Genomic DNA, 19,553 nt, shown 5'->3' with positions numbered 1-19,553 from the left:
TTGACGGCTGCTCCACTATCGACAAAAATCTCACAAGAAATGACTTTGCTCTCTAGCGCCACCCTGGCAGACAGGAGAAAACGGGAACTGCAGGTCAGAGGAAAAGCATCAATTCCTACATCAACTTTGCCCAAAGTAGCAGATGAAGCAGAATTTGATGATTTACCTTTTGAGTTTTTTCTCTTATTATCGCTCTTAGTACAGTTCAAGAATCTCCTAGAGGGACAAACATTTGCCAAATGACCTATGCCCCCACAACAAAAACACACCATACTCTGAGGACTAAATCCTCTTTTATCAGGGGCAAGTCGACCTAGCTGCATGGGCTCCTCCTCAGAGGGGAGCGGGACAGGATGAGGCCCCTGCACACTGAATGAGTCCACACCACTGCCCCTAGACTGACTATGGCTGGACAGAGAGGTCTCGTTTCTTTCTCTTAGACGCCTGTCAAGGCGTACCGCCAATGACATGGCAGACTCTAAGGACGTTGGTCTCTCATGGAAAGCAAACGCATCTTTCAATCTCTCTGAGAGACCATGACAGAACTGACTCCGGAGTGCAGCATCATTCCAACCCGAATCAGCTGCCCATCTCCGAAATTCAGAACAATAAAGCTCCGCAGACAGTTTGTTCTGGCATAAAACACGTAAGTTAGATTCGGCCAGAGCAACACGATCCGGGTCATCATAAATTTGCCCCAGGGCCACAAAAAATCTTTCCACGGATCGAAGGGAGGGATCCCCTGATGGCAGCGAAAAGGCCCAAGTCTGAGCATTACCCCTGAGCAGGGAGATGACAATCCTCACCCTCTGCTCTTCCTTACCAGAGGAGTGGGGACACAAGCAAAAATGGAGTTTGCATGCCTCTCTGAAGCGAACAAAATTCTCACTGCCCCCGGAGAACGTTTCCGGAAGTGAGACCTTTGGCTCGCAACAGACTCCATGAGCCGGAGCAGAGCCCAATGCTTGAAGCTGAGTCATAGATTGACGGAGATCCGCTACTTCCAAAGAAAGACCCTGCATGCGGTCAACCAGGCCAGAAAGCGGATCCATGTAAAAAAAAAGGACGGTTTTGGGTGGATTATAATGTCACGGCTGTATGTGAGCAACAAGAGTATACACAGTAAAAAGAGCTACTGACCGGACCCAAACTAGGGAGGATAAAGGGTGACCCCTGTCAGACCCTCAAAGCTTTCCCTATTCTGCTAAAGCACATGCCCGGATCCAAATGGCGGAACGAGGCATGCCCACGTGCCTAAGACTGATGACCACTGTAACCCCTACAATAGTGGAAGGGGCACGGCCACCGGTGCCCTACTCAGTATATGGAGGGAACCGTGGCCACCTCAGATCCAGTCAGAAAATAATCAGGTACACAACAATGTCTGTACACTTAGCTGAAGGTGTTGCAGCCGCAGAGAAGACGGATCCAAGGACAGCTGGCAATATCCGGAGTGCTTGCTGCAGCAGAACACAGGTCCAGTGAACTGATAGCTACAAGTGAAGATACTAAAGCAAGAGCTACAACTGAAATGAGAACTATAATCCACGCCCTACAATAGGAGGAGGGGTGATATAAAGAGAGGGAAATCAAACGCATGAGGAACAGCTGGGAGGAAGGAAACCAAAAGTAAACAGAGCAGTGAGAACTCCTCCCAGCTCTAGTAGTGACATCATCACAGGGGTGGAGAAACAGAGCTGTGAGAACGTCCCAAAGCTCTGGTAGTGACATTTACCTTCCCCATAAGTAGCCGCTTCTCACTCTCGGAGGTGCGGTTTATAGATTTTCTTCCTGTATTCGTACTATCTGGTCGGTTGTACTCTGTGCTGCTTCTGGAGTTGCCAGTTTTCTACTTTAAGCGAAGTCTTATCTTTTCTTATTGTATTGTGTTTGTTATATTCCCTGTTCTTTGTATCTGGACCTGAGACAGAGACTTCCATTCGTCCATCTGGGGCGGAATGGGTTGGCTCTGGTCCTAACCTTATTGCAGGGCCTTATAGGGAAATAAGGGCCTAGGTATCTTGCATATGAATATTCCTACCTTCAAGGTCTATTCATATAGATAGGTAGTTAGGGCACGGATTTAGGAGGTGACCTTTTCCTTCCCTAGTTTCCAGGCCCAGTTACTGTTCCCCTTCCCTCCTGTGTTCAGTGTTGAGTTTTCCCCCCACACTGACCGTGACACAGCCCCTTTAAGTGTAGAGATGAGCGAATTTCATATTTTGAATTTCGTTCACACTTCGTTTGGTGGTAAAAGGTGAATTGCGTTATGGATTCGATTACCACGGACCATAACGCAATTCTATGATGGAATGAATAACATAATGCCTTTAGATGCATTCCGTTATTCATTCCGTCATAATAGAATTCTATGTGCTGCATAACGGTTCCGCCCCATTTCCATTATGCAGGAGAGGACTCGGGATCAGGAGAGGACTCGGGATCAGGAGAGGACTCGGGATCAGGAGAGGACTCGGGATCAGGAGAGGACTCGGGATCAGGAGAGGAATCGGGATCAGGAGAGAACTCGGGATCAGGAGAGGAATCGGGATCAGGAGAGGAATCGGGATCAGGAGAGGACTCGGGATCAGGAGAGGAATCGGGATCAGGAGAGGACTCGGGATCAGGAGAGGACTCGGGATCAGGAGAGGAATCGGGATCAGGAGAGGACTCGGGATCAGGAGAGGACTCGGGATCAGGAGAGGACTCGGGATCAGGAGAGGACTCGGGATCAGGAGAGGACTCGGGATCAGGAGAGGACTCGGGATCAGGAGAGGACTCGGGATCAGGAGAGGACTCGGGATCAGGAGAGGACTCGGGATCAGGAGAGGACTCGGGATCAGGAGAGGACTCGGGATCAGGAGAGGACTCGGGATCAGGAGAGGACTCGGGATCAGGAGAGGACTCGGGATCAGGAGAGGAATCGGGATCAGGAGAGGAATCGGGATCAGGAGAGGACTCGGGATCAGGAGAGGACTCGGGATCAGGAGAGGACTCGGAATCCTTTTTGCAACCCATAGACTTCTATTATGACGGAATAAATAACGTAATGCCTCTAAAGGCATTCTGTTATTCATTCCATCATAGAATTGTGTTATGGTCCGTGGTAATCGAATCCAGAACGCAATTCACCTTTTACCACCAAACAAAGTGTGAATGAATTTCATAAGCGGAAATTTGCTCATCTCTAGTAAAGAGGAATGGATTATCTGTTTGCCGCCGGGCCAAAAAAAAAAAAAAGCCAAAAATAGCTTTCCCTGATTCCCTTCAGCTGGTCATACGAACTAGATGTACATTATAGTTTAAACCACTGCTTTCAGTGGGACCAGGTGCCGGTCTTGTCTCTACGGAGGGACAAGGATCAGGCTGTTGGATTTCAGCATCCCTGGCCCTGTTATTCTTGTGGAAATGAGTTGCCACCAGAGGTTTCTTGCAGCATCCTTCTCCGCATTCAGAAAATATGCACGCTCTACTGTTATCTAATGTATATGGCCTTTATTGTAGTCTCTCTTCTGTCTGATGGCCAGGGTGACATAAAGATGAGGGATGAATAAGTTAGGGTCGTTACAGCCCTTTCCCTGGAGGATCAGGCTTACCTGGCTGGGGCCGTAACCTTTGACAGACACTTGGTCATATTGGATTGTGCCAGACATGGAAGACCTGAGATGCAAGGTCCTCCTTCCTATCCAGAAGAGAAGAGTCTTAAGCTCGCCAGTTAGTATTAAAGTACATGTCTTCAGCCTTAGGGACATGTATCTTTGTGTATATTTCTATTGGCATGTGGACAGCTGCTGAATGTAGGTCCCAGTCGTGATGGCATAGACTCCACTAGACCTGTGAATGTGTCCTGTGGTTTCTGAGACAAAGATGTTGGCCTCAGATCCTTTATACAGCGGGTAGATGTACTTTGTCTGAAACCAATGATCTCAGTGGGACTGGAGGACCCAGTCTAACCCTATGAGATTCTACAGACTCCGCTCGAGGTAGACCAGGTTCAGCTTGTTGGACCCTAAAGTTTCTTTTACAAGAGATCAGACCAGAAGGCCTTGTCTTTGCATCAGACAGCCTTAGTCACCTTTGACCCTGTCCCTAATTCAGTGGTTGTAGATACTAACCACTGCATACCAGGACAACTCCACATGATTGGCCATTTGTATGTTCTTCCTCGTCTAGCTATCACAGTTTGATTTATGTTGGCTCAGCTTGTATGGTGACAACTCTAGTGTCTCCATAGATGGATCCAGGAGGAGAAATCCCCCCGAGAGATGTCCCCGTCCTCTGTATTCCCAGGACTGTCCAGAGGAGAAGCTCCCAGAGAACCATCAGGTAGATGGAGCTGAAGTCTCCCCAACATCTGACCAGAAAGGGATTGAACCAAAAATAATTTTACATGCTTTCTTTTGTTTAGGATGAAAATCTGATTGATATTAAAATTAAGATTATAGATGAAGAGGAAGAGGAGACGGATTTATGGGGCGATCAGCAGTGTAAGGAGGGGGGACTTTCAGTGCTTGTAAAGAAAAAACAGATACGTACTACTGCCATCATCATCCCATGCAAATAATCGTTTCTGTCACTGTGGTTCTCCCACAGATGGATCCAGGAGGAGAAATCCAGCAGAGGGATGTCCCCGTCCTCTGTATTCCCAGGACTGTCCAGAAGAGACTGACAATGCTCAGGTAGGTGGAGCTGAGGCCTGTAGACATCTATATAGAGGGGTCATAGATGGTGGGGGTCTCCTATGTGGACCTGTTAGATTTCCCACCCGTCTGCTGCATTGTCCTGAATAACTACTTATGTCAAATCAGGGGGAAGATCTGAATATAATTACAGTGGAGTTTGAAGCAGAAGAAGAGCGGATGATGGGCGATCCTCCACGTAGGAGTGAGGTGGAGGAGGACCTTCCAGTCCATGTGACCACAGGTATGGGATAATGGATGGAGGAAGTGGATTCAGCGGTTTCTTAGGGTGAGCCTCCACGTAGGAGTGAGGTGGAGGAGGACCTTCCAGTCCATGTGACCACAGGTATGGGATAATGGATGGAGGAAGTGGATTCAGCGGTTTCTTAGGGTGAGCCTCCACGTAGGAGTGAGGTGGAGGAGGACCTTCCAGTCCATGTGACCACAGGTATGGGATAATGGATGGAGGAAGTGGATTCAGCGGTTTCTTAGGGTGAGCCTCCACCTTAGAGCCGCAGTAAAGTAGCACTCCGGGTGATGATGAGTTCAGTCGGGGGTTGTGAATGCAGCTCCTGCACATTGGTGTCTTTTTATTTCTACTATCGCTATCTATATTTAAGACTATAAACCTAAAATGTTGCAGTTCTGATACATAGAACATACAGACATAGGGGCACATTTATTAGGACACCAGTCTTAATGCGCTGGTGGTGGATCTGTCGGAGTTATGAAGAGTAGCAGGCCTCTCCAGAACTTGTGCGCCACCACTTCTAAATGTAAGACGGATTCCGGGCTGTCTCACATGAAGACCATATTCTACACCTAAAACGGGCATAGAAAATGATGAATAAGACAGGCCTGCTGGCCCCTGGAGTAAGTGGGGCGAAGCCGCAGACGGCGCAACGGTTCTGCCCCTGAAATATGCCTCATTTAGGCACATTCAGAATAGTAAATGACTCCAATAGTATATATATATATATATATATATATATATATATATACGGTACATAGTTTGTAAGGCTGAAAAAGCACTTCATCCACCCGGTTCAGCCTTTTATCCAGCAAAGAAAACCTGTGAGGAAAAATTATTCCCGACTCCAATCAGGCAGAAAGAAGAATACAATCTCCAGTTTATGCGGTGCAATAGAATTCATTTAATTTGCAATGCGGCATATCACATACGTGACGTTTCGGCCACAATTCGGGTATCTCTACATACCAGCAGACGTCTCTGCGATTTCTATATACGCCCGCCGTCCGAGCAGTCTTTCCAGCGGCACCAGTCTGATGAAGGCCGGATTGTGGCCGAAACGTCACGTATATGATATGCTGCATTGCAAATTAAATGAATTCTATTGCACCGCATAAACTGGAGATTGTATTCTGGAGATTGTATTGTATTCTTGACAAAAAGGGGTGGGAACCCGACTTCCAGTAGCGGACAAACAACGGAGTGCCACAAAGTTTTTTCTTTAATCCAATCAGGAAGAATCGGGATTCTAGTAACTATAACCTGTAACATTATTACACTCCAGAGTGCATCCAGACCCATTCTTGTGGTAAGTCCTCAAGTAGAGAGTCCATAGTCTCACTGCTCTTACAGTAAAGAGTCCATAGTCTCACTGCTCTTACAGTAAAGAGTCCATAGTCTCACTGCTCTTACAGTAAAGAATCCATAGTCTGACTGCTCTTACAGTAAAGACTCTATAGTCTCACTGCTCTTACAGTAAAGAGTCCATAGTCTCACTGCTCTTACAGTATAGAGTCCATAGTCTCACTGCTCTTACAGTATAGAGTCCATAGTCTCACTGCTCTTACAGTAAAGAGTCCATAGTCTCACTGCTCTTACAGTAAAGACTCTATAGTCTCACTGCTCTTACAGTAAAGAGTCCATAGTCTCACTGCTCTTACAGTAAAGAGTCCATAGTCTCACTGCTCTTACAGTATAGAGTCCATAGTCTCACTGCTCTTACAGTAAAGAGTCCATAGTCTCACTGCTCTTACAGTAAAGAGTCCATAGTCTCACTGCTCTTACAGTAAAGAGTCCATAGTCTCACTGCTCTTACAGTAAAGAGTCCATAGTCTCACTGCTCTTACAGTATAGAGTCCATAGTCTCACTGCTCTTACAGTATAGAGTCCATAGTCTCACTGCTCTTACAGTATAGAGTCCATAGTCTCACTGCTCTTACAGTAAAGAGTCCATAGTCTCACTGCTCTTACAGTAAAGAGTCCATAGTCTCACTGCTCTTACAGTAAAGAGTCCATAGTCTCACTGCTCTTACAGTAAAGAGTCCATAGTCTCACTGCTCTTACAGTAAAGAGTCCATAGTATCACTGCTCTTACAGTAAAGAGTCCATAGTCTCACTGCTCTTACAGTAAAGAGTTCATAGTCTCACTGCTCTTACAGTACAGAGTCCATAGTCTCACTGCTCTTACAGTAAAGAGTCCATAGTCTCACTGCTCTTACAGTAAAGAGTCCATAGTCTCACTGCTCTTACCGTAAAGAGTCCATAGTCTCACTGCTCTTACAGTACAGAGTCCATAGTCTCACTGCTCTTACAGTATAGAGTCCATAGTCTCACTGCTCTTACAGTACAGAGTCCATAGTCTCACTGCTCTTACCGTAAAGAGTCCATAGTCTCACTGCTCTTACAGTAAAGAGTCCATAGTCTCATTGCTCTTACAGTAAAGAGTCCATAGTCTCACTGCTCTTACAGTAAAGAGTCCATAGTCTCACTGCTCTTACAGTAAAGAGTCCATAGTATCACTGCTGTTACAGAAAAGAGTCCATAGTCTCACTGCTCTTACAGTATAGAGTCCATAGTCTCACTGCTCTTACAGTATAGAGTCCATAGTCTCACTGCTCTTACAGTACAGAGTCCATAGTCTCACTGCTCTTACAGTAAAGAGTTCATAGTCTCACTGCTCTTACAGTAAAGAGTCCATAGTCTCACTGCTCTTACAGTAAAGAGTCCATAGTCTCACTGCTCTTACAGTAAAGAGTCCATAGTCTCACTGCTCTTACAGTATAGAGTCCATAGTCTCACTGCTCTTACAGTATAGAGTCCATAGTCTCACTGCTCTTACAGTAAAGAGTCCATAGTCTCACTGCTCTTACAGTAAAGACTCTATAGTCTCACTGCTCTTACAGTAAAGAGTCCATAGTCTCACTGCTCTTACAGTAAAGAGTCCATAGTCTCACTGCTCTTACAGTATAGAGTCCATAGTCTCACTGCTCTTACAGTAAAGAGTCCATAGTCTCACTGCTCTTACAGTAAAGAGTCCATAGTCTCACTGCTCTTACAGTAAAGAGTCCATAGTCTCACTGCTCTTACAGTAAAGAGTCCATAGTCTCACTGCTCTTACAGTATAGAGTCCATAGTCTCACTGCTCTTACAGTATAGAGTCCATAGTCTCACTGCTCTTACAGTATAGAGTCCATAGTCTCACTGCTCTTACAGTAAAGAGTCCATAGTCTCACTGCTCTTACAGTAAAGAGTCCATAGTCTCACTGCTCTTACAGTAAAGAGTCCATAGTCTCACTGCTCTTACAGTAAAGAGTCCATAGTCTCACTGCTCTTACAGTAAAGAGTCCATAGTATCACTGCTCTTACAGTAAAGAGTCCATAGTCTCACTGCTCTTACAGTAAAGAGTTCATAGTCTCACTGCTCTTACAGTACAGAGTCCATAGTCTCACTGCTCTTACAGTAAAGAGTCCATAGTCTCACTGCTCTTACAGTAAAGAGTCCATAGTCTCACTGCTCTTACAGTAAAGAGTCCATAGTCTCACTGCTCTTACAGTATAGAGTCCATAGTCTCACTGCTCTTACAGTAGAGTCCATAGTCTCACTGCTCTTACCGTAAAGAGTCCATAGTCTCACTGCTCTTACAGTACAGAGTCCATAGTCTCACTGCTCTTACAGTATAGAGTCCATAGTCTCACTGCTCTTACAGTACAGAGTCCATAGTCTCACTGCTCTTACCGTAAAGAGTCCATAGTCTCACTGCTCTTACAGTAAAGAGTCCATAGTCTCATTGCTCTTACAGTAAAGAGTCCATAGTCTCACTGCTCTTACAGTAAAGAGTCCATAGTCTCACTGCTCTTACAGTAAAGAGTCCATAGTATCACTGCTGTTACAGAAAAGAGTCCATAGTCTCACTGCTCTTACAGTATAGAGTCCATAGTCTCACTGCTCTTACAGTATAGAGTCCATAGTCTCACTGCTCTTACAGTACAGAGTCCATAGTCTCACTGCTCTTACAGTAAAGAGTTCATAGTCTCACTGCTCTTACAGTAAAGAGTCCATAGTCTCACTGCTCTTACAGTAAAGAGTCCATAGTCTCACTGCTCTTACTGTAAAGAGTCCATAGTCTCACTGCTCTTACAGTAGAGTCCATAGTCTCACTGCTCTTACAGTAAAGAGTCCATAGTCTCACTGCTCTTACAGAAAAGAGTTCATAGTCTCACTGCTCTTACAGTATAGAGTCCATAGTCTCACTGCTCTTACAGTAAAGAGTCCATAGTCTCACTGCTCTTACAGTAAAGAGTCCATAGTATCACTGCTCTTACAGTAAAGAGTCCATAGTCTCACTGCTCTTACAGTAAAGAGTTCCATAGTCTCACTGCTCTTACAGTATAGAGTCCATAGTCTCACTGCTCTTACAGTAAAGAGTCCATAGTCTCACTGCTCTTACAGTAAAGAGTCCATAGTCTCACTGCTCTTACAGTAAAGAGTCCATAGTCTCACTGCTCTTACAGTAAAGAGTCCATAGTATCACTGCTCTTACAGTAAAGAGTCCATAGTCTCACTGCTCTTACAGTAAAGAGTTCATAGTCTCACTGCTCTTACAGTACAGAGTCCATAGTCTCACTGCTCTTACAGTAAAGAGTTCATAGTCTCACTGCTCTTACAGTACAGAGTCCATAGTCTCACTGCTCTTACAGTAAAGAGTCCATAGTCTCACTGCTCTTACAGTAAAGAGTCCATAGTCTCACTGCTCTTACAGTACAGAGTCCATAGTCTCACTGCTCTTACAGTACAGAGTCCATAGTCTCACTGCTCTTACCGTAAAGAGTCCATAGTCTCACTGCTCTTACAGTAAAGAGTCCATAGTCTCATTGCTCTTACAGTAAAGAGTCCATAGTCTCACTGCTCTTACAGTAAAGAGTCCATAGTATCACTGCTGTTACAGAAAAGAGTCCATAGTCTCACTGCTCTTACAGTATAGAGTCCATAGTCTCACTGCTCTTACAGTATAGAGTCCATAGTCTCACTGCTCTTACAGTACAGAGTCCATAGTCTCACTGCTCTTACAGTAAAGAGTTCATAGTCTCACTGCTCTTACAGTAAAGAGTCCATAGTCTCACTGCTCTTACAGTAAAGAGTCCATAGTCTCACTGCTCTTACAGTACAGAGTCCATAGTCTCACTGCTCTTACAGTACAGAGTCCATAGTCTCACTGCTCTTACAGTATAGAATCCATAGTCTCACTGCTCTTACAGTAAAGAGTTCATAGTCTCACTGCTCTTACAGTAAAGAGTCCATAGTCTCACTGCTCTTACAGTATAGAATCCATAGTCTCACTGCTCTTACAGTAAAGAGTTCATAGTCTCACTGCTCTTACAGTAAAGAGTCCATAGTCTCACTGCTCTTACAGTAAAGAGTCCATAGTCTCACTGCTCTTACTGTAAAGAGTCCATAGTCTCACTGCTCTTACAGTATAGAGTCCATAGTCTCACTGCTCTTACAGTAAAGAGTCCATAGTCTCACTGCTCTTACAGTATAGAGTCCATAGTCCCACTGCTCTTACAGTAGAGTCCATAGTCTCACTGCTCTTACCGTAAAGAGTCCATAGTCTCACTGCTCTTATAGGAAAGGGCCCATAGTCTCACTGCTCTTATAGGAAAGGGCCCATAGTCTCACTGCTCTTACAGTAAAGTGTCACGGTCCTGCCTGTGACAGGGACTAGAAGATCGAGATGACTGGCTGCACGTGATTGACCGTCTCTTTGGTTTCACTTTCTGTGTTGTTGCTGGGGAGGACCTCTTGTCTCAGGTGTAGCTTAAGTGGTCATTCCTTCTCCTCTATTTAGTCTGACCTCACCCATCATGCTATGTGGTTGATGGCTCCTTGTTTGTGGACGTCCTGTTGTTGGTGCTCTGAGTTCCTGCTTGTCCGCATACTTCTGGAAGTTAAGTTTATCTTCTTTGTTGTTTGTTGTTTTCCCCTTCCTCCTGATATTAGGCCTGAGGGGTCTCCTATTCCTTCATCTGGGAAGGAATTGGCCATCCGTTTCCTGACACTATCTGCAGGACCCTGTTAGGGTGAGATTGGGCTTAGGTTCCTGCGTATGAACATTCCTACCATCAAGGTCTGTTCATACGGATATCATTCAGGGCTCAGCGTAGGGACTCACTAGGTGTGACCATTTCCCTTTCCCTAGGTTCCAGGCCTAATACCTTTTTCCCTCCCCTTCTGTGTTCCGTATTCAGTGTATTTCCCGCGCCGTGACATTATCAACTGCCGCAAACCGTCATTTTTGGTCTGTGTCAGTGAGGCTATGGATCCTATCGCTGCACTGGCTGGACAATTGCAAGGTCTGTCTTTGGAGTTAGCCGACCTCCGCACGCAGATCCAGGGATCACAGGCTGCTGTTGTCAGTAGTACTTACCAGGCCTGTCCTGAACCGAAGGTTGCTCTTCCGGACAGGTTCTCGGGGGGAGTGACAACTTCATTCGGTTCAGAGAGTTGTGTAAGTTGTACTTTAAGTTACATCCGCTCTCATCTGGGAATGTTGGTATTATAATTTCGTTGCTTAAAGGGGACGCTAGGTCTTCGGATTTTTTTTTGCCGACTGGATCACAGTCGGTAGATTCATTTTTCAGAGCTCTAGGTCTTATCTACGATGATGGTTTACGACAGGGAGAGCATTCTGCGGAGATCTATTGCTCTGAATTTAGGAGATGGGCTACGGATACGGAATGGAATGATCCAGCTCTCCGTAGTCAGTTCTGTCAGGAATTGTCTGAGAGGCTGAAGGATGCCTTGGCCTTTCACGAAAATCAGGAGTCACTGGAAGCGGCCGGGTCCCTTGCCGCACGTATGGATAGACGCCTGAGAGAGATCAAAGGTCCCTCACTCTCAGGAAGATGTATCATATAATGTGGCGGCTTCCTCTGACACCTTGGGAGGAGAGACTCCTGACTTTATGCCTGGTGACGAACCCATGTAGCTAGGAGGAGCTACCCCTGGGCCTGCTTGCAAGAGTTCTACTCATAAGAAGGTAGTATGTTTTTTTCTGTGGAAAAAGGCGACATTTTGTTAATGTTTGTCCTTACGTTCTGCGTCAAGGTAAAAACAAGAAGAAAACGTTTTCCCATCTCACTTGGTGGTGTGGGTGGGGAGTCAGAGAACTTACTTTTGCCATTTACTGGTAGTACCCAATTTCTCCTGTCTGCCGAGGTGGCGCTAGAGTCCAAAACTGTGAGAATTGAGATGTTTATTGACAGTGGGGCAGGGGTTAACCTAGTTGATGGTCAGTTCGTCCATTTGCATGGGTTGACAACAAGCGCATTAGAGAAAAATATTTCTGTGTTTGCGATAGACTCCGCACCACTTACTCAGAAATGTTTGTCACAGATGGTGCTGGACATCCGTTTTAGAGCTGGAGGGTCTGCCTGCTCCACTGGTTCTGGGCTTACCATGGTTGAGCAAACATCATCCCCTACCATTGACTGGCAAGCGAGACAGATTCTTGATTGAAGTGATTATTGCATGGACAACTGTCTTAAAGGGGTTCTGCAGTTTGTTTAAACTGATGATTTGCGGGGGTCCGACACCCGGGACCCCCGCCGGTCAGCTGTTTGAGAAGGCAGCGGTGCTGCATATGAAATAAACTTAGTTTTTCCTGCTTCAGGATGTCTAAAGAAAATAACAAAGGTACCATTAGAATCTTGTATAGGTGTGCTACAGCGCCAGGTAAGTGCTGTATATGGCCATATAGTGGTGACAGACTCCCTTTAAATATTTAGCCATTTCGACTCTCGAAAGGAGACCGACCGCCCAGCCTGATTCTATTGAACTATTTTAGGCAGGAGCCTCCTGTGCGGTCGGTCAAAAACAAGGCCTCCAGGAAATTCTTTAACCCTTCTCTGATCTGGGTGATTTTTGGATATGTTGGTCACCCAGATCAGGGCGATCAGGATATGTCACATTTGTGGGGATATTGTGGATTTTGGGGTACTTTTTACTGCTTTATAAAAAAAATGGTTTTACTGCCTGGAGATAATTGGGTTACATATAGTATCTGAACTAATTATCTCCCAGGCAGAGGGGAGGCATTGTGTGTCCTGTATGGGACTGTCCCGGATTGTGTGGTTATTTCCATTGGTCTATGTGTTTGTCACCCAGTTCTCCATCAGGTCCAGAGGGGAGGTCCCCTTGCATGGGGACTTGCATATAAGGCCAAGTGTGGCACCAATAAAGGGTCTTCTTACCCTCAACTCGCAGCCTCGTCTGGTGTTGTAGAGAACAGCTATATCACTACTAGCTCCTGTAAGAGCTGCACAGCTACTGGAAATCACCACTCGGCTTGGAAGTCTCTGGAGCGACTCTACAGCGCCACTCTGACTAGGGGAGAAGGACATCGCCAACGGTAGATACCATTATATTTAGTGGCAAGCAGTGGGATAGTCCTTCTACCCCAGGAGGCGTGCAGGTCGAATTGAAAGCCGATATGAGCAGCTAAAAAGGACGACCCTCAAGGATCTACTGGAAAGCCGTGGAGGGAGTGCCAGCAACCGACCTAGGAGGGAGCTGATTGCGGAGTTACAGCAGCTGGATCGGAATTCTGCCATGGCTGAGACCCCTGCCCCGTCTGGAGACGAAACGACTCACATAGTGAGGGACCGGTTGGCGATTTATGGGCCAAACCCCTCTGAGGAACGGATTGCACAGATTTCTGCCCAGGTAGCAGTGGAAGCTCGAGAACAGATGGAATACGAGCTGCAATGAATAATTGCCCAGCGACCTCCAGAGCCACCCCCAGTCACCCTTACTCCGGCCATCACAGAAAAGCGGAAGGTACCATTTGCTGCATTTAAACAGTTCCGGGAGGCAGAGGGGGAGATTGACAGCTATTTGGTGGACTTTGAAAGGCAGTGTGTACTTCACCATTCTATCCACCCAGCTCTCCGGTAGAGCAGCACAAGCCTTCTTGGCCATCCCAGAGGACGAAGTAAAACAATTTTAGGACTGGACCCAGTGACTGGACCCAGCCTTATCCCGACCTAATCCTCGAGCGGTTACCTGGGTCCAGACGCTCTCCACAACCAGAGTTTAGGGCCCCTGTTCCGCCCGGCCCCCCTCGTTTTGCTGGCCCTTCCAAGAATAATTCAGGGAATTCCAAGGTGAAATGTCACCAATGCCACGAACCAGGACACCTAGTGGCCAATTCCCCTTTTGGCCCTCCCCGACCTTCCTGGAACAACTCGCCCCCTGTGTCAACCCCTGCTGCATCCCGTACCCCGGCTATCCACTGTGTGGACACGGACACTCACCCTGAGAAATATCTGGGGGTATTGTACGAGGTCAATCCCATTCAGGCTGATTCTGGGGATAACAGACAGCAGCACCGACAAGAGGTCAAACTCGACAGACAGGTCGCCCAAGGATTACGGGACACTGGGGCTACCATTACACTGGTACAGAGGCTCTTGATTGCAGCCCATAAGCGTACAGGCCAAGTCGTAGCTGTTCGAGTGGCTGGGGGAGCCGTATTTCGCCTGCCTACCGCCCACGTTCACCTAGACTGGGAAGCCGGATCTGGTGTAGTAAAAGTCGACATAATGGATACCTTACCTGCAGAAGTCCTTCTGGGCAACGATTTGGGCCCCCTCACTTCTGCCTACATCTCCACGTCTACAGCAGATGCACACCCCATGACGACCCCTGCACAAGCTAGAACCGAACGGACCAGTTCACCAACTCTGGAGACCCCGACGCCTCAGTGTTCGGACTGGGGGCAGTTTTGAGCCAGGTGGGAGAAGATGGAGGAGAGCACCCTGTCGCCTACATTAGTAGAAAGCGTCTTCCCCGAGAGGTCAGCTACGCGGCGGTGGAGTAGGAGTGCTTAGCCCTGGTGTGGGCCCTAAAGAAATTGACTTCATATTTATATGGACCGGAGTTCACACTTGTTACAGACCATAACCCGCTCTTCTGGCTAAACCGTGTTGCAGGGGACAATGGCCGGCTGCTGAGATAGAGTCTGGCACTCCAACCCTACAACTTTACCATCCAGTAACGGCCCGGAAAACAGAACGGCAACGCAGATGGATTAGCCCGGCAGACTGACCTCAACCCCGCATAACAGAGACTGGACAGCCCCAAGTTGCCCTGAAAAGGGGTCAAACCGGGTCTGCCAGCGTGTTCCACTGAGAGGGAGCCATCTAACAGAAGCCCTCTGTTTGTCTGTTGGAATATTTCGTTTAATTATGTCGAACCCCCGAACGAGGTTTATGGACAAAATAAAGTTGCGAACTGTTAGGTATTAAAAGACATTTCGACTCTTGAAAGGGGACCGACTGCCCAGCCAGATTCTATGGAACTATTTTGGGCAGGAGCCTTGTGTGCGGTCGGTCAGAAACAAGACCTCCAGGAAATTCTTTAACCCCTTCTCTGATCTGGGTGATTTTTGGATATGTTGGTCACCCAGGCCAGGGCTATCAGGGGATATAGTGGATTTTGGGGTACTTTTGACTGCTTTATAAAAAAAAAAGTGGTTTTACTGCCTGGAGATAATTGGGTTACATACTGTGACAACCACCCGCCAATCTCGTCGTGCTATGCCACAGTTGCCATTCAGGTCTCGTCCACTAGAGACTTCTGGTGGCAAATCCACTGTGAGTCCAGTAAACGTTTGATTGGTTGGTGTGCCCATACATGGTACAATCGTGATTGTATGTGCAATCGGTTAAAATAAAATTTCGCGCTAAAAATCTAATAACTTTGCTGCCACCACTCTTCGTATTGAATCTGGGCGAAGAGACCCCCGGCTAGCTAATCCTAAAGGGAAGGAACGGTTATTTGCAGCCTAGCTAACCAATCAGCAATGTATAGAAATTAGACAATGCGGTAGTATGTCTCCTCCGAGGACAGAGCTCTCAGCATAGACCCGATAATCAGGGAACAAGGGCAGAACTGGAACCATTAAATCGTTAGCTTTATTCTAAAAACTACACACAGAAATCTACATTATAACTGACAGATAAATCTACCGGCCGGCCGAACAGATTGGATGGATAGAAATAAGTAAGAGATGAAAGGGAATAGAATGTCTGTAAGTTCAGAATTACCGCGGTAGAGTCCAGTAAAAGATAAAGTCCTTGCAAGGAATAATCCAAGATGGCGGTGTGCCCGTGTCCAGCGGGCGGTCGTGATGTTAGTCGACGTCAGATGGTAGATGAAGGACTCGGACCTGAGTGGGTCGCTGTGTTTTACCCCCTCTGGAGCTGGTAGTGGCTATGACACGTACAAGTCCCTCCTTGTGTAATTGGGAGAGGGGGCAGTTCTTGCCCCAGAGAGAGAAAATCTGTCAGAATCCCTGCTTTGCCAGTTTCGCCGTACCCGTAGGTCAAATCAAGAAATAGAATTCATATTTATAATCAGTAGAACTTTACGAACCATCTGATACCAAATATGACTGGAAGACAATACCGTGTGCCTGAGAACCTTTATATCTCAGAGCGGGAATCTCCGATTGGCTTGCGGATTTCCTGGAAGGTGGGTTAGAATAACCCCAACCATTTGAGAAGAGATTGTTCATTCAGTATTTTCCTAACGCATGAAATATGAAGAAAATATGGAAAAAATATGAAGTCTATGGATTGGAGGTGACTTTCATCTTCCTTCTTGTACCAACCGGCTGTGTGATAAGGATCTGTCATTCTCTTCTGAAGTCTCTGACCAGGTTTAGGGTGTTAGGACCCCTGCTGTGCTGGGGCCGCTCAGACTAGAGAGAGGGCACTTTTATGGGGTTTTGTCAGGACAATATCAGATTGAGGGATGTGTAACCTGGCAGGGGGTGCTCCTAAGGCCAGGAGGAATCTTTTGGCAAGGACTTGCTAATTTACCTCTGCTCTGTGAGCTATAGCTGGAGGTGAATTAACTTCTGGGTTGAGAAAGTTTTAACTCTTTGCGTGAATGAGAGGGCTCTTGTGATTCTGTAATTTTAAAACAGGATGCATTCGCGATTTCTTCGGTAATCGGTAGTATCTGAACTAATTATCTCCCAGGCAGAGGTGAGGCATTGTGTGTCCTGTATGGGAGTGTTTCCCGATTGTGTGGTTATTTTCATTGGTCTGTGTGTTTGTCACCCAGTTTTCCATCAGGTCCAGAGGGGAGGTCCCCTTACATCGGGACTCGCATATAAGGCCAAGGGTGGCACCAATAAAGGGTCTTCTTCTTACCCTCAACTCGCAGCCTCGTCTGGTGTTGTAAGGAACAGCTATATCACTACTAGCTCTTGTAAGAGCTGCACAGCTACTGGGAATCGCAACTCGGCTTGGAAGTCTCGGGAGCGACTCTACAGCGCCACTCTGACTAGGGGAGAAGGACATCGCCAACGGTTGATACTATTACAGGGACATATTAAACCTTCCAAGTCCCCAGTGGCGGCTGGAATTTTCTTTGTAAAGAAGAAAGACGGAACCCTTAGGCCATGCCTGGACTTCCGTGAGCTCAATCGTATTACGGTCCGTGATCCGTACCCCCTTCCTTTGATTCCTGACTTGTTTAATCAGATTGTTAGTGCAAAAGTGTTCTCCAAGTTGGACCTTAGGGGGGCATATAATCTGGTAAGGATCAAGAAAGAGGATGAATGGAAGATGGCGTTTAATACCCCAGAGGGTCATTTTTAGAGTCTGGTCATGCTGTTTGGATTAACTAATGCTCCTGTGGTTTTCAGCATTTTGTTAATGATATCTTTCATCATCTGGTGGGGAGGTTTGTTGTTATGTATCTGGATGACATATTAATTTATTCTCCAGATATGGAGACTCATCAGGATCACGTGAGACAGGTGTTACAGATCCCAAGAGAGAATACATTGTATGCTAAGATGGAGAAGTGTGTATTTGCAGTTCAGGAAGTGCAATTCCTCGTTTACCTACTCTCATTTTCAGGTTTTCGTATGGATCCAGAATAGGTCCGTGCCGTGTTGGACTGGGATCGACCCGAAAGTCTGAAAACGCTTATGAGGTTTTTGGGGTTCACCAACTACTACCGTAAATTAATTTTATTAACTACTCGACTGTGGTCAAACCTTTCACGGACATGACTAGGAAAGGTTTGGATGTCTCAGTCTGGTCTAATGAGACATTACAAGCCTTTTCAGCTGTGAAGGAGTGTTTTGCTTCTACTCCTATATTGGTGCAACCTGATGTGTCACAACCATTCATTGTGGAAGTTGACGCATCCGAGGTGGGGGTAGGAGCAGTTTTTTCGCAGTGTCTTTCACCTAGTAAATGGCGCCCATCTGCTTTCTTCTCTAAGAAACTCTCGGCCGCAGAAAGGAATTATGACGTGGGTAATAGAGAGTTGCTGGCCATTAAGTTGGCTTTTGAGGAATGACGTCATTGGTTGGAAGGAGCAATTCATCCTATTACTGTGCTTACTGGCCACAAAAATCTGGCTTATCTGGAGTTGGCTAAACGTCTGAACCCAAGGCAGGCCAGATGCTCGTTGTTTTTCACCAGATTTAATTTCATCATCGCCTATCGCCGTGGGGTTAAAAACGTCAAGGCTGATGCTTTGTCGCGTAGCTTTCTTGGGGGGAGGTTATTCGGAAAATCCTGGTCCGATATTGTCTGAAGGGTTAGTAATATCCGCCCTATATCCCGACCTTAAGGCAGAGGTGTTGGAGGCCCAGGGAGATGCACCAGATTCTTGTCCTCCGGGGAAGTTGTTTGTTCCTTCTGAGTTACGTCACAAGATGTTCAAGGAACATCACTGTACGGTTCTCACAGGACACCCTGGAGCAGATCTGCTGTTGATCTCATCTCTCGTAGATTCTGGTGGCCCGGGTTGCGTTAGAGTGTTGAGGACTATGCATCTGCTTGTAGTACTTGTGCACGTGCTAAGGTGACACGTACTCGGCCTTCCAGATCTTTACTTCCGTTACCCATCTCATCCAGACCTTGAACTCATTTGTCCATAGATTTTATCACATATTTGCCTAATTCTTCAGGAAAAACTGTGATTTCGGTGGTTGTTGATCGCATTAGTAAGATGGCTCACTTTATAGCATTGCCAGGTCTACCTAATGCTAAAACTCTTTCACAAGAGTTTGTCGATAACATCATGAAATTACATGGTATTCCCTCTGATGTGGTGTCTGATAGGGGGGACTCAGTTTGTTTCCAGATTCTGGAAGTCGTTCTGTACTCGTCTGGGGGTACAATTGTCCTTCTCTTCGGCCTTTAATCCTCAGTCGAACGGACAGACTGAACGCACTAACCGGAATCTGGAGACTTATTTGAGATGTTTTGTCTTGGAGAACCAGGAGGAGTGGTCTTCATTTTTGTCTTTAGCCGAATTTGCCATAAATAACCATAGACAGGGGATCACTGATAAGTGGCCGTTTTTTGGGGCATATGGGTTCCACCTGCAATTTGACACATTTTCTGGTACGGAAACTTCTAGTATACCTGAAGAGAAACGTTTTTCCTCTTCTTTCTCATCTAGATTCAAAATCTAAAAAAATGGGCAATAAGTATAAACGTATGGCTGACAAGAGACGTATGAATGGTCCGGACCTGAAAGTGGGTGATTCTGTGTGGCTGTCCACAAGAAACATTGCCATTGTTATCCCGGT

General features: G+C 46.4%; 1 protein-coding gene across 1 annotated transcript in view; it reads left to right on the top strand.

Annotated features, from left to right (window-relative positions):
* Positions 1-3,651: 3,651 nt before the first annotated feature.
* The window catches only part of LOC120994151 (gastrula zinc finger protein XlCGF17.1-like), a 31,853-nt gene continuing 15,951 nt past the window's right edge, over positions 3,652-19,553 (top strand). The window contains exons 1-3 of the mRNA XM_040422604.1: positions 3,652-3,718; positions 4,594-4,679; positions 4,809-4,923. Of these exons, the coding sequence (XP_040278538.1) occupies positions 3,652-3,718; positions 4,594-4,679; positions 4,809-4,923 (268 nt within the window). The remainder of the gene's footprint in view (positions 3,719-4,593; positions 4,680-4,808; positions 4,924-19,553) is intronic.

Source organism: Bufo bufo, chromosome 3 (assembly GCF_905171765.1).
Source record: "Bufo bufo chromosome 3, aBufBuf1.1, whole genome shotgun sequence".
NCBI lineage: Eukaryota > Metazoa > Chordata > Amphibia > Anura > Bufonidae > Bufo > Bufo bufo.
Note: the sequence above shows the minus strand (reverse complement) of the source record. Positions and strands in the feature narration are given on the sequence as shown.